Source organism: Arachis stenosperma, chromosome 2 (genome assembly GCF_014773155.1).
Source record: "Arachis stenosperma cultivar V10309 chromosome 2, arast.V10309.gnm1.PFL2, whole genome shotgun sequence".
Classification (NCBI taxonomy): domain Eukaryota; kingdom Viridiplantae; phylum Streptophyta; class Magnoliopsida; order Fabales; family Fabaceae; genus Arachis; species Arachis stenosperma.
The window spans coordinates 21,550,348-21,563,612 of NC_080378.1; the positions used below are offsets into that span (position 1 = coordinate 21,550,348).

Below are 13,265 nucleotides of genomic sequence, written 5' to 3' on the forward strand. Positions count from 1 at the left end.
TTGAAGAAAGTATAACAAATAATTCTTAGATATTCTCAACAGTCTTGTTTAATATTTTAGCCTTTTTGAGTATTTGAAATAGGCAAAAAATAATTTCAGTATTTTTCCTTTTTGTCTTATCTTTTTCTTTATTGATTGTTAGGCAATAAAAAAAATCTAGTGGCAATGTATTATAATCATAGCCTTTAATTAACAATAAGAAATATAAAAAGGAAAGTTTATAAGGTATAAACGTTTACATATTCAAAATAATTGTATATATATATGATAATAGTTTGAATTTACTATTTAATTATCAAAATTATGTGTATTGAGGTGTATTCATATTTGAAAATGGTCAAATCTTTAGATTAAATATTGTGTTTTAAAAGGTAACAAAATTGATGATATTTAATAACAGCAGTTAATGTCAAATTTTGTAAATTATAAGTATTATGAAGTAAATTATATATGCCTGATATTTTTATCATTAAATTTTTTACATGAAAAACTTAAACTATTGTATATTTTTATTTATTGCTACTTTAAAATAGTCAACATAGTACTAAATGTAGGGTTTATGAGAAATGGAATTCACGAAAGTATTTGTTAATAAATATTAACATAACAAAAGTTATAGAAAATTTAAATTACTTAATTATTGATAAACAATTATTTCAATTAGTTTTTATCCATGTTTATAAAATAGTCAGATAAATTCAAAACTTAAGCATGATGTCAGAATGACCCTCAAACCAGGCTTAGTCAGCATGTGTACAATCATTAACAATAATTTTAAAACCGCCATGAATATCTATAGCTGAAATTTTCTTTTGGATAGAGATCATTGTTCTTTGCAAAGTCAGTTTATAATGGGAACACTATGTACAACTATATCGGATTTATATATGTATCATATCTTCATACCTTGTAAATTTTCAAAATTGTATACACTTAGTCATTGCATCGAATTAAAGCCAATATGTTATGATGTATAAACATTGAAGTGGACACAGAGCATAATATAATATCGGACACGCAGACATAGAAATGTTGAATTGTTGAATTTTAATAATATATATATAATTTCATTAAATGAATTATAATAATATTTTGGTATTCTATTAGTATTAAAATATAAATCCATTTTTTAGTTATTTTAATGTCTATTTTTAATTATATAAAGTATTTGAAAATATATTTCTCTTAATAAATAATAATATGTTTTATTTCTAAACTTATTTCAAAAATATATATTGGTATTTATGTTCGAAGAAATATTTTTTATGTTTTATTAAGACCCAATTGGACACGAAAGACGCGTGTGTTAGATGAATGTCAGATGAGTGTCGTGTTCAAGATGTGTTTGACATACATACATTGAAACTCGGTAAAGTGTTTGCAATTCATAGTCTATATACAAATTCTGGTATTCTATCTATTCACCCTCAGATCACTAAAACTCACTTTTAAGCTAAGGGATACGCTCCTAACCCTCTGGTGTGTAATCGACATGCTGCTAACTTCAATTAATCAATTCAATTGAATAAGAATAATTGATCCGAGCGGCCTTCGATGTTAAATGACCTTTTAAGGGATTACGAAGAACAGGGGATATCCAAACACCAACAATTGGGACGAAGGTAGTCGTTCCCCTAATTATAAGAATCATACCCCCAAGAAAGATCTTGAGATGTTGCTGAGGTGGGGATTGACTGAATATTGATGGATGTTTTATCAATAATTCAATTGAATTACCATTATTTTCCTCATTTACTCTTTCTAATAGTCTACTTTTCCCGGTTGTGATTTAGTATTCCAATTGAAAATTTTCACCACTATTATTTATCGTTGTAACAAATTTTATTTTAAAAAATATCAAATAATAAAAAAAATAAAAAAGGAAAAAAAAAGAAGTGATAGAAAGAGATAAGGCCACGAAAGGGTTCATCATAGACAAGATGATGAGTGATAAAAAAAACCTTAGAATGTGAGGGTCTTTGTACTAATATATATATATATATATATATATATATATATATATATATATATATATATATATAGTGCTATCTATTTTCTCAGGTTGAAACTTCGAGCATCTACGATGCCGTCGATTGTAAATATCATGAGCATGAACGACAAAAGGAATACAAATAGTCTTTTAAAATTTGATTTCTTAACAGAGAGGGAATCTGAAATACTTGAAGATGGTTATAAATGGTTGAAGTATGGCATAAAATCAATAAAAATAGCCCTTTTCAAATGGTGCAAGTTTCGGCAGATTCAATTCACAGATCAACATATCAAATTCATAATTAAAAATATTAAAATAAAAATAGTACCTAATATTTTCTTATCATATTTCTGTTTTTGATTACTTAAGAACATACATCATCACTGTTATTAACATAACAAAAAAATTGTAAAAGAATAAAAATTGTAATTCCTAGAGTATCCCTTTCATGTTTGGTATCTCCCCTCTCTCTGTTTTTTCCTTAAGTAGTATAACAAAATTGTAACTAAGAGGCACCGATTTGAGAAAAATAAAAAAAAATAAAGGGAGAGTTTTCATAGTGTTAGAAATGTGATAGTATGTACAAGAATAGAATCATAGGACGGTCAAATCAGTATCAATAATAAAATAATTCATTTAAAGAACAGAATACATCATTAGTTTCTCCCTTATCACCACCGCCACCACCATCTTTATTGTCTACACCTACCACCATCACCCAAGATTTTAGCTTTTTCAACGATACCTTCTCTGTAAAGTCACTTTCTGGCTTGGTAAACGTTGGAGACTTTGGTCCTTCCTTATATAAGTGGTTAGACATAGCTGAAGAAGATGTCCCGCCAACCGAAATGCCAATAAAGCATCCTCTTCCTTCTCTGTCTCCATATACGTAGTTATTTTAGAATTTTCTGAAGTAGGTGCATAGTCACAAAATCCAGTCTTTCCATTATCCCATCCAATCTTGAGATGGTCATTTCTAACAATAACATCACCAACAACAGAGCTGGAGGGCCTAAACGTTCAGTGGAATCAATTGTTGGTGGAAATGGAAATCTGAGAGGCAATGAACCAGATGATGAAGAAGATAATATTATAACTAGGTAAGAAGTAAAAAAATAATAGTAACAGTACTAAAAAAAATAAATAATACAATTAAATGACTATTATTTTCCTTGTTTACTCTTTCTAATGGTATACTTTTGCTGTTATGATTTAGTCTTCCATTTGAAAATTTTCACTACTTTTATTTACTGTTGTAATAGATGTTTTTTGAAAAATATCAAATAATAAAAAAGAAAAAACGAGAAAAAAATTGTTATCGAAAGAGAGAATGCTAGGAAAGGGTTCATCATACAAAGCATGATGAGTGAGAAATAAAAACCCTAGAATATGGGGGTCTTTGTACTAATATTTTCTTTTTTGCTCTCTGTTTTCTTAGGTTGAAACTTCGATCATCGACGATGGCATCGGTTGCTGATACCATGAGGATGAACAACAAAAGGAATAAAAATAATTTTTCAAAAATTACTTACTTGATAGAGAGCGAGTCTGAAAACCTCGAGGATGGTTATAAATGGCGCAAGTACGGCAAAAAATCACTCAAAAAGAGCCCTTTCCCAAGATGATGATCTAACTACCGTACTAACGCAGCAAAATCTGTCGTGTTGTTTAAAATATTAAATAAAGACACATGAATTGCTTTACCTCTAACAATACTGTTGTGGCTTCTTTTGCAGGAGCTACTATTATTGCACTGCAATTGGTTTCAATGCAAAGAAGAGAGTGGAGCGGTACATGGATGATCCCACTGACGTTAGGATTTTTACTAGTAAAGAATTTTACAAAAATATTGTAATACCCGGTCTAACCAAAATTAATTAAATAATAAGTTAAGTAGGAGTGAATATGGTTGGAAGATTTGGCAATTGGAATTTTTTTATTTAAATATGATATTTGGATTCAGTGAATTTTTCCGAGTCGAAAAACATAGTTTTCTGAGTAAAAGCGCGCAGTGAAATTTTGACCGGTAGTACCGGCTGAGACCTGTCTGGTACTGCATCTGAGAAAATTGATTATGAGTAAATAGGATTAAGAAATGAGGAATTATAATTAGGGGAGGTAGAAATATTTGAAGTGCGATTTAGAGCGCTAATCTTAAAGGTTTTGGTCAAAATTGGGCCAACGGACAAAAATAAGTGAACCGGGCCTAGATGGGCCCAAGACCCAACATATATAAACATTAGTTATGAGCATTTCAGCTCATTTTTTCCTAAAGAAGGGGTGTTGGGTGCTGAATTGAGAAGAGAGAAGAGAAGAGAGAAAACCTAACTCTCTTTGATCTTCAAACCACCATAACTTGAGCTACGGAGCTCCGATTGACGAGCCGTTTATGACCACGCGTCACTCTTCTCATCCTCTACAATTCTATCTAAGTTTTATTGTGAGTATTCCATTCATCTCTGCCCAGTTTTTGAAATTCCCCACTGTTACACGTTTTTGGGTAGTTAGTATTGAAGTCTTGTGATTTTGGATGTTTAGGGATACTCCAACATGGATTCTAAGTGGGTTCTATCCCTACTTCATATGGGCTGAGGTAAGAAGTTCTCAAACCCTTGTGATTTATCATTTTATGAGCCCTAGGTTGATGTATGTATGTGATATTGGTTATGTTAGTGTATTTGGTAATGTTGGTGCACAATTGGGAGATTGGTATTGCTTGAGGAGCTTTGGTGAGGCTTGGAGCTAAGGGTTGGTGGAGGCTTCCATAGAAGAGGCTCAATTGGTTTGGCTACAAGAGGTACGGTATAAGTTTCATTTAAGTACCGTGTGGTGTGATAAGAATTCCTAGGCTAGATGCCCCTAGGATTAAGTTTAGATTGTGCAAATGGTTGGTGCTAATATGCATAGTTGGTATGTAATGTGAATAAATGATTGGGTTGAGAATTGTGTGGCCTTGTATGCTTGGTGTATTGAGAATTTGATGTATTGGGTAATGAGTATTGAATTGTGGTTTAAGCATTTAAATTGTGAAATTGGGCCGGAGGCCGTGAATTTTGGGCCGGAGGCTGGAAAGAGGTAAGGAAGGTAAGTTGATGTGTGCATTGTATGATGACACAAGTGATTGGAGGAATTTCATATAATGAATATATGAATGATTGGGTTGGTTATTTGTATAATAAGGTTTAAGGAGTTGAAGTGTGGAGTTTGGTAATTTTGGGTGAAATTATGTAGATGATGTATGTTTGGTTTTGGTTGAGATATATTATGTGGTCATATAGGTAATTATGATTATTGATGCCTTGATAGTATGACGATGCATTAGAGATATGTATGTTGTGATATATGCTTGAGAAATGATTAAGGTTGATTTGTGGGTGAAACCATGTGACAGTGAGTATGATATTGATTATGTATAATGATGATTAATTGGAAATAGTATTGTTCGAAATTGGGATGAGGAAGGATGTATGACATGTTAATGTGTTTGTAATGTAGCCATTAGTTTGAAATGGGTAAAAATGGTTATATGGCGGTTTTGTGAATTGTGGTAAGGTGTTAATGCATGAGTTGAGGAGGCTTGATGTTGATTTTGGTATATTTTGATTGATTTCAAAAAGGGTCAAAATTGGAATGCTTTGGTTGATTTTGAAAAGGGTTGAAAATGACTTGTTTTGAAAATGGCACTTTGTGGTTTTGTATGAAAATATGGTTTTTAGGCATACTTTGATGGAACATAACTTAGACTCCGGATCCCCGTTTTGTGCCAAACTTGTTTAGAAATAAAATTGGATCCAGGATGTCCATGCCGTTTGAAGAATGGGCGGAAAACTATTTAAAATGAGAAAGTTATGTCCGTCGGAAGCTTGGGGGTTGAATCTGTGAATTCTGCAGCTTTTAACTTAGAAAAATTTTAGCAGAATGACCCCCTGTGCGTAGGCGCACTTGGCGCGAGCGCGCCGTTCTTCTAGAAGGCACCATCCACGGGTGCGCGTGGTGTGCGCGGGCGCACGATGCGCTGCACCAAATGCCGAGCTATTTTTTCGAGAGTTGTGCCAGAATCGTGCCAGTTTTGTGCTTGGGACGCAAATGCACCCACGCGTACACGTGGCTGACGCGTACGCGTCATTGTCTATTTTTCAATCTGCGCGTCTGCGTGAATGACGCGTACGTGCCGATGAGTTTTGTGGCCATCCATACGTGCGCGTGGAGTATGCGTACACATGGCCCTGTTTTCATGCCAAAGTTGATTTTTGAGTTTTAAAAGCCAAATCTCATACTTTTAAGCCTCCGATCTCACCCCTTATATATTAAATCTTTATGATATGCCTAGCAAAGAGGAAGGATATAGGGGATGTGGTAACTTGCGAATGAAGCAAGGGAAAAGTTGTGATCAATGATAATCAAAGATGATTATATGAGATATGGAGGATGACAGTAGAAGTACCGTGTATGCCATGAGCCGAAGGGCTATATTTATTGATAAATGGCTGGTTCTTCATTGAACCATGAGCCGGATGGCTGAGTTATTACCGGGTTACGGCAAAGCCATTATTGATTATGGCTGAGTATAAATGCATATATGATTAATGAACGAATGTGTTAAATGGATAATAATGGAAATTGTTGAACTGTGATGTGTGACCCCGGGTAGTAGGCAGTGGCGTTGTCCACTTGCTCCGGGTATGAGATGGAAAAGGATGTTTATGATAAATGAGTTTAATTATGGAGCTTTAAATAAATGTGTTTGTGATATCTGGGTAGTAGTAAGAGTGGTGGTTCATCCCGCTTGCTCCAGGTTAATATTTGAGATTTGATAACAATGATGATTACTTTTAAATTGAACAAATGTATGTTTTGAGATCCTGGGTAGTAGCAAGGGTTGTGGTTCGTCCCACTTGCTCCAGGTCAGAGATTGTGACGCCTGGGTAGTAGCGGCAGTAGTGGTGAATCCACTTGCTCCAGGTTGAGCTTTTAAACACCCACCTGGGTAGTAGCCGTAGTAGTGGTTGTTCCACTGGCTCTGGGTTGAGCGGGTAGTAGCAAGGGGGTTGTAGCTCAAACCTACTTGCTCCGCAAGGGGTGTTTCTGTCCAATGGTTAGCTACCAGGACATATCGGGTTGGCTATATAACCGACAGATGATATCATCAGCCATAGGGCAGGCATACATCATTTGCATATGTCTAAATTGTTTGGGTTTGCCTATTTGTTTTGGATTTCTACATCATATATGCTATGTTACCTGATTATGTGCTACTTGTTCTACTTGTACCTTAATTGTGTATTACTTACCTATATTGCTTGTGTTTGTACAACTGAGAGGCCCCTCATGTTAGTGTCGGTGGATGTTGAGGGCTGTTCTTGATGAGATGAATTGATGATGCGATTGCATGATGATGATGATTTTTGAATGAGATAATTTGAGCCCCCTGGGTAGACGTAGTGATGTGATTTCACTAGTCTCAGGCCAGGGTATGATGCATTGATATAGAATTGCTGAGGCAGAACATGTGAGTCTGATGGTTTTGTTTATGATTCTGAGTCTGATTCGTGGAAGAGTCAGCGAGATGGGAAACATGTGAAACATGAATTAGATTTAGCACTCCTTTATGACAGTTGCCTATTTATGGATTAGTGAGAACCTAGGATGGATAATTGGTGAAGAAGTTTAGGATGCTTAGTGAGTTTTTATTGCAGTGCATTGTATTTATTTGCCACTTTTACCGTACTGGGAACTCATGGGCCCGGGGTTCTCATTCCGTATATATCTCTTGTTTTTCAGATACAGGTCCAGGTGCTCAGAAGTGAGCTGTGGTTCGTCTGAGAGACGGCGAAGATCTTTATTTTCTCTACTTTGTGTTTTGCTTAGAATCTCTCCATCTTCGTTTTGAAAATTTTATATTATGTATTGAACTCTTTGATACTTGTCTATAGAGGCTCTTATGTTTCCTTTGGGAGAGATTAGGATATACTGTTGCCAGCTACTTTCATACTGTACCCTAGCCGGCCTAAACTTCGCGGGTCGCGACTAATGGCTATTTACTTATGTTATATATATCTATCTATTATCTATCTCTTAATCTCCTTTATGTCTTGTCCGTATATCGCTTTCGGCTTCACAGTTTATCTTTTTATTGTCAAAACGTGAGTGATACGTCTTCGCAATTTTATTCCTACTCTTTTCAGGCTTCTCGATTAATACTCCTTTCGAATTTACCTAAATTTATATATTAAAAATCCACTTGAGAGTCGTACCACCGTAATATCATTGACTTATGACCCGAGCATAAGGATTTGAATATTAGGGTGTTACAAATATAGTCGCGTTGTGAGTATAGATTCTAAACCAACAGAAAATCCCTTCGTACAAACGTTTTGGTTGTCATAAGTAACAAAACCCAATAAATTTATAAACCGAAGTATTCAAACGTCGGGTCATCTTCTCAAGGAATTACAGGGAAGTATGATTTATTATTGGTTATGAAAAAACAGTGTTTGGGTTTGAAAAAGGTTTTAGGCAAGAGAAATAAATTACAAGAATTAATAAATTAATAACTAATAAAACTCTTGGCAAGGTATGAAAACTGGAAGTCCTATCCCAGTTATCCTTATCAATTGTGATGAGAATTGGATTTTTCTCCCACTAAGTTAACCTCTAACTATGAAGGTAAGTCAAGTGGATGGAATAAGTTTTGGTTCCTCAGATCCTAGTCTTTCCTTGGGAAAGGCTAGAGTTAGTGGAACTCGAATTAATTCTTGAAGAATTTTAATTTTCAGTCAACAATGAGTTTGATAACTCAAGAGTCACCAATTAATCAATTAAAGCCAAGAATATAAAAAGCTAAATGAAAAATCATAAATCTGAAATACCTCAATTGCATTAATAAAATAAAATCAATCCAAACATGAAGAGTCATAAGCCAAGTAGGCAACATCAATAATCAACAGTTAAGGGAAGTCGAAATAAAAAGATATTGAACCTGAGAAAGGTGAGATAAAAATATTCCTAAGTTCTAAAAATCCTAATCCTAATCCTAAGAGAGAGGAGGGAACCTCTCTCGCTAAAAACTACATCTAAATCCTAAAAAGTGTGTATTCCTCTCTATGCCTTTTGAATGGGTGGATTCCTCCATTTATAATCCTTCAATCTATGTTCTCTCGGTTTGGATCTGGGCCAAAAAGAGCCCAGAAATCGCTGAGGATGACTTCTGCAATTTGTGCAGATCGCGCACGTCACGCGTCCGCGTGGGTCACGCGGTCGCGTTATCTGGAGTATTGCTCTTCCACGCGGTCGCGTTAGTCACGCGCCCGCGTCAGTTGTGTTTCGCAGGTCACGCGTTCGCCTCAATTATGCGCTCGGGTCGATTCTCTTTTGCGCGAATCACGCGTTCGCGTCGTCTATGCGGATGCGTCACTGCCAGTTTCTCCAGGACTCCAATTTGTGCTTTCATTCCATTTTTGTATGTTTTCTTTCCATCCTTTAAGTCATTCCTGCCCTAGAAGTTCTGCAACTACTCAACACACAAATCACGGCATCGAATGGTAATAATGGGTAATTAAAATAATTATTTTTAAAGCATAGGAAACATGTAATTCACATATATCATATAATAGGGAAGGGAAAGTAAAACCATGCAATTTATATTAATAAGTAGGTGAAGGGTTAAATAAATCACTTAATTTGAGCACAATATATATCATAAAATATGGGTTTATCAACCTCCCCACAGTTAAACAATAGCATGTCCTCATGCAAAATCCAAGAGAAAAGAGTGAAGGTGAAATGGTGGGATCTCATGCAATGCAATCTATCCTAGATGCAACTACCTAAATGAGTCATGCAAATCTAGTTATTACTCAATTGTATATAAAACTTACTTGTAGTTAAATTAAGTCACATTCTCAAGGGATCATATACGCATAGCCAACCTTAGATAATGTTAAAGCACTTTTACAATTGAGATGGAAAAAAATATTTTTCAAACTTGCAAGACAATTAACAATAGAGGTAGAAATATATGGTGATGAGCTATTGAACCCTCACTGGATTTTGTGTTTACTTCTCTAGTTACTCAGTGTTTATTGGGTTAATCACTCTATTCTTCTTTTTATCCTTACTTTATATAACTTTGTTCTTCATCTAACCAATCAACAATTATAGAATATAGACATACAAAGATCATGAGGTCTTTTTCAAGGTTTTAATGGGGCCAAGGTAGAGGTAAGGGTATATGTATAAGGCTAAGTGAGCTAATAAGTGAATCCTTGATTAGTCTAAGATCTCACCTTACATATACATACTTTATGCAAATCAAAAGTTTCTTAACCTATTTGCCCAGATTTTTCCATTTTGTATTGCAAACTCATGCATTGAATTTAACTTTGTCCCATGTGCATTGATTTTTTTTTAATGCACATGGTAATTTAATTATGTTGATTTCACATGAGCATGCTTCCCAAATTTTTTACATAACTTGTTCAATTTAATTTCCTACTTTTTCTATCATCACATGTTCCCATAAAATTCTCCACACTTAAATTATACATAATTTCTATCTTAAGCTAACCAAGGATTCAACTTGGGATTTTTATTTTGTTTTTCTGCTTAAGGCTAGTAATGTGGTTATAAAACAGAAGAAAATTAAAAAGCTCAAGGGGGCTAACAAGGATGGCATAAAAGGTAGGCTTTATTTGGGATAAGTGAGTTAATAATCAAATGTGGCCTCAATCCTATCTTGGTATGTACCTATATTCTATATTGGATATATAGATTAAAGCAAAGTAAAAAACACCAGAATAAAAGAAGGGCAAAAACACACAGGAATAAAAATTATGGTCTGAATGTAACCATACAATTAAGCTCAAAACTCACAGGCTGTGTGTTCACAAGCTCATAAATCATATATCAGTTATGTATGTCATGCAAGTAGAAATTAAGAGTTTCCATTATTCTTAATGTAAAATATATTGGATGGCTTTAAAGTTTTAGTGTTCCTCCTTGATAAAATGTTGTTAACTAACTAACATGTAATGCTATATATACAAGGGGTGTGGATTGATTCTGTTAAAGTCTCTAGCTTACTTCCTTTTTATTTTCGATCAAATCAACTATCATATGCTAAAAAGGGTAAACTATACTAATTAATCCACTTAATATATAACTAGTAAACTAAGGTGAAAATCAAGCTAAAATATCCAAGATATTATACAGCCCAAAGTGCGTAATGCAAAAATACAGTCAAAAGCAGAAGAGAGAAAAATGTGCAAAAATACAGAAAATAGCTAAAATAGGATAAGAGTCTGTAGTGGTTCACCAAAATAAATAGATGCCAGAAATGGCGACCTCCCCACACTTAAATAATAGCATCGTCCTCGATACTCACTCAAGCAGGGTGTGACGAAGTGTCATCTCCGGAAGGATGGGCTGCTGATGTCTCGGTGGTGGTCTGAGGATCTGCAGACTCGATGAGGGTAGAATGATCTGTCTGTTGCAGAGGAGGGTCTGACTGGATAGGAATCTCGGGATCTGTGGTCTGTATCTGGTGTGGCACCTCAGGATGTGGTGCAGCCTGCTCCGGGTCTGCCTGCTCAGCCTGGGTGGGTATCTCATCCTCATGAGCGTATGCCTCCGCCTCAGATGTGTCAGAAGGGGTGTCAGGCTCGGAGGGAATGTCGCCGCCGGACCAGATCATCAACTTGAGGTGCTCATAGCATCGCTTGTTGCGATGCTCTATACGGTCCAAGCGGGTGAATAGTCGATGCACCAAATGGTAAATAGGCTCATGAGCAGCTGGAGGTGCAGTGGGCGGGGCAGGTGCAATAGTGGAAGAAGAGGGGGCAGCTGAAGGTGTGGCTGTCTCATCGAAAGCAGTAAGGAATAGAGGTCTGTATCCCAAAGCCAGAAAGTTCCTGCTGTCAAGAATGATCTTCCTGCACTCCGCAGCAGGTGGTCTCTCATCAGCGTCCTCCCAAGGCACGTCAGCCCGACGGCCTAGCTGGGTAACCAGATAAGGGAAGGGGAGGGTGCCTCTAATATGGACCCTGGCCATATAGTGCCAGATGAATCGTGGCAGGTACAGGCCCTTACCCTCCATCACACACCAGAGGAGGGTGATTATGGCAGCAGGTAGCTCTGTCTCATGAGTGCTCGGCATAATAAAGTTACTCAAGATCTGGTGCCAGAGCCGAGCCTCATCATTCAAGTATATCCGCTTGATTCCTTTAGGCATGGTGGTGTTCGTACCCATGACCCATGGGATAGTAGGGTCAGGGGCTATCCTCTCCTTGACAGCATCCCAGTCAAATCTCAAAAAGCGCATGTCCTCTTCAGCCTTTTGGTAACCATCAGGCTGATCGGACTTAGGCAGAAGGTGTAGAATATCTTCAATGACCTCTTCAGTGATCAGTATCTGTTTCTTTTTGAGGTGCACTGCATCCAGGGAAGTCTTGAAATAATTGCAGTAAAACTCTCTTACCCAGGAAGCATTTACCTCAGTCAAGTTTTGCTCTAAGAAGAACCAGCCTCGGTGTTTGGTCTGATCGGAGGTGTACTGCTGTAGTTCTTCTGGAATTTTCAAAGTCCTCTCCGGGTACATATTTCTGGAGGTAGCAAACACTGGAAACTTCAGCTCACAGTACCGGTTTGCAAACTTAATTGGATCATTGGCAGGAAGGAGCTGGTCAGCCTTCTCCTGCGCGGTAAAGTGCTTGTCCTGCCAGGATTCATCATGCAGAAGTTCCAGGAGAGACATAGAGGATTCACCTCTTTTCCATTTTCCAGTTGTTGCCTTTCCTTTTCCCTTTTGCTAAGGTTTAGACATTTTGAAAAAGAGAAACAGAAATCTGAGATATAATAAAGGCAGAAAAGCAAATAGGCAAATAACAAGATAAGCATGAAGTGGTAAAGGAGAAGTATAAAAATGAAATGAGTGAAATAAATATATATTTTGGATTGTTTTGGAGTTGAAAAACTGAGATGAGAAATCACATTCCAAAATATGTTAAAAGTGGAAAGCTTGTTAAATAGGAAAAACAATCATCAAATCATGAGTGAAATTAATTTAAAGAAGTAGTGAAAAGGTAAAGTGGGAAGTTAGAAAGTTAAAAGTGGGTAAAATTGAAAAAGAGGTTAGAAAGCGAAAATCAGTGAGTTAGTAAAAAGGAAGTCAGAGTAAGTGGCATGATGATTGGTTTCTAAGTAACAAGAATTTCACAAATTTAAGCAACAGTTAACTCATATTCAAGCAGGGATAACAGGGTATTGATGATGATTC

General features: G+C 36.0%; 1 protein-coding gene across 1 annotated transcript; it reads left to right on the forward strand.

Annotated features, from left to right (window-relative positions):
• Positions 1–2,959: 2,959 nt before the first annotated feature.
• On the forward strand, positions 2,960–7,627 carry LOC130962680 (WRKY transcription factor 71-like). The gene is made up of 4 exons (XM_057888860.1): positions 2,960–3,093; positions 3,432–3,575; positions 3,730–3,783; positions 7,498–7,627. The coding sequence occupies exons 1-4, from the start codon at positions 2,960–2,962 to the stop codon at positions 7,625–7,627; spliced, it is 462 nt and encodes a 153-aa protein (XP_057744843.1).
• The last annotated feature ends 5,638 nt before the right edge of the window (positions 7,628–13,265 follow it).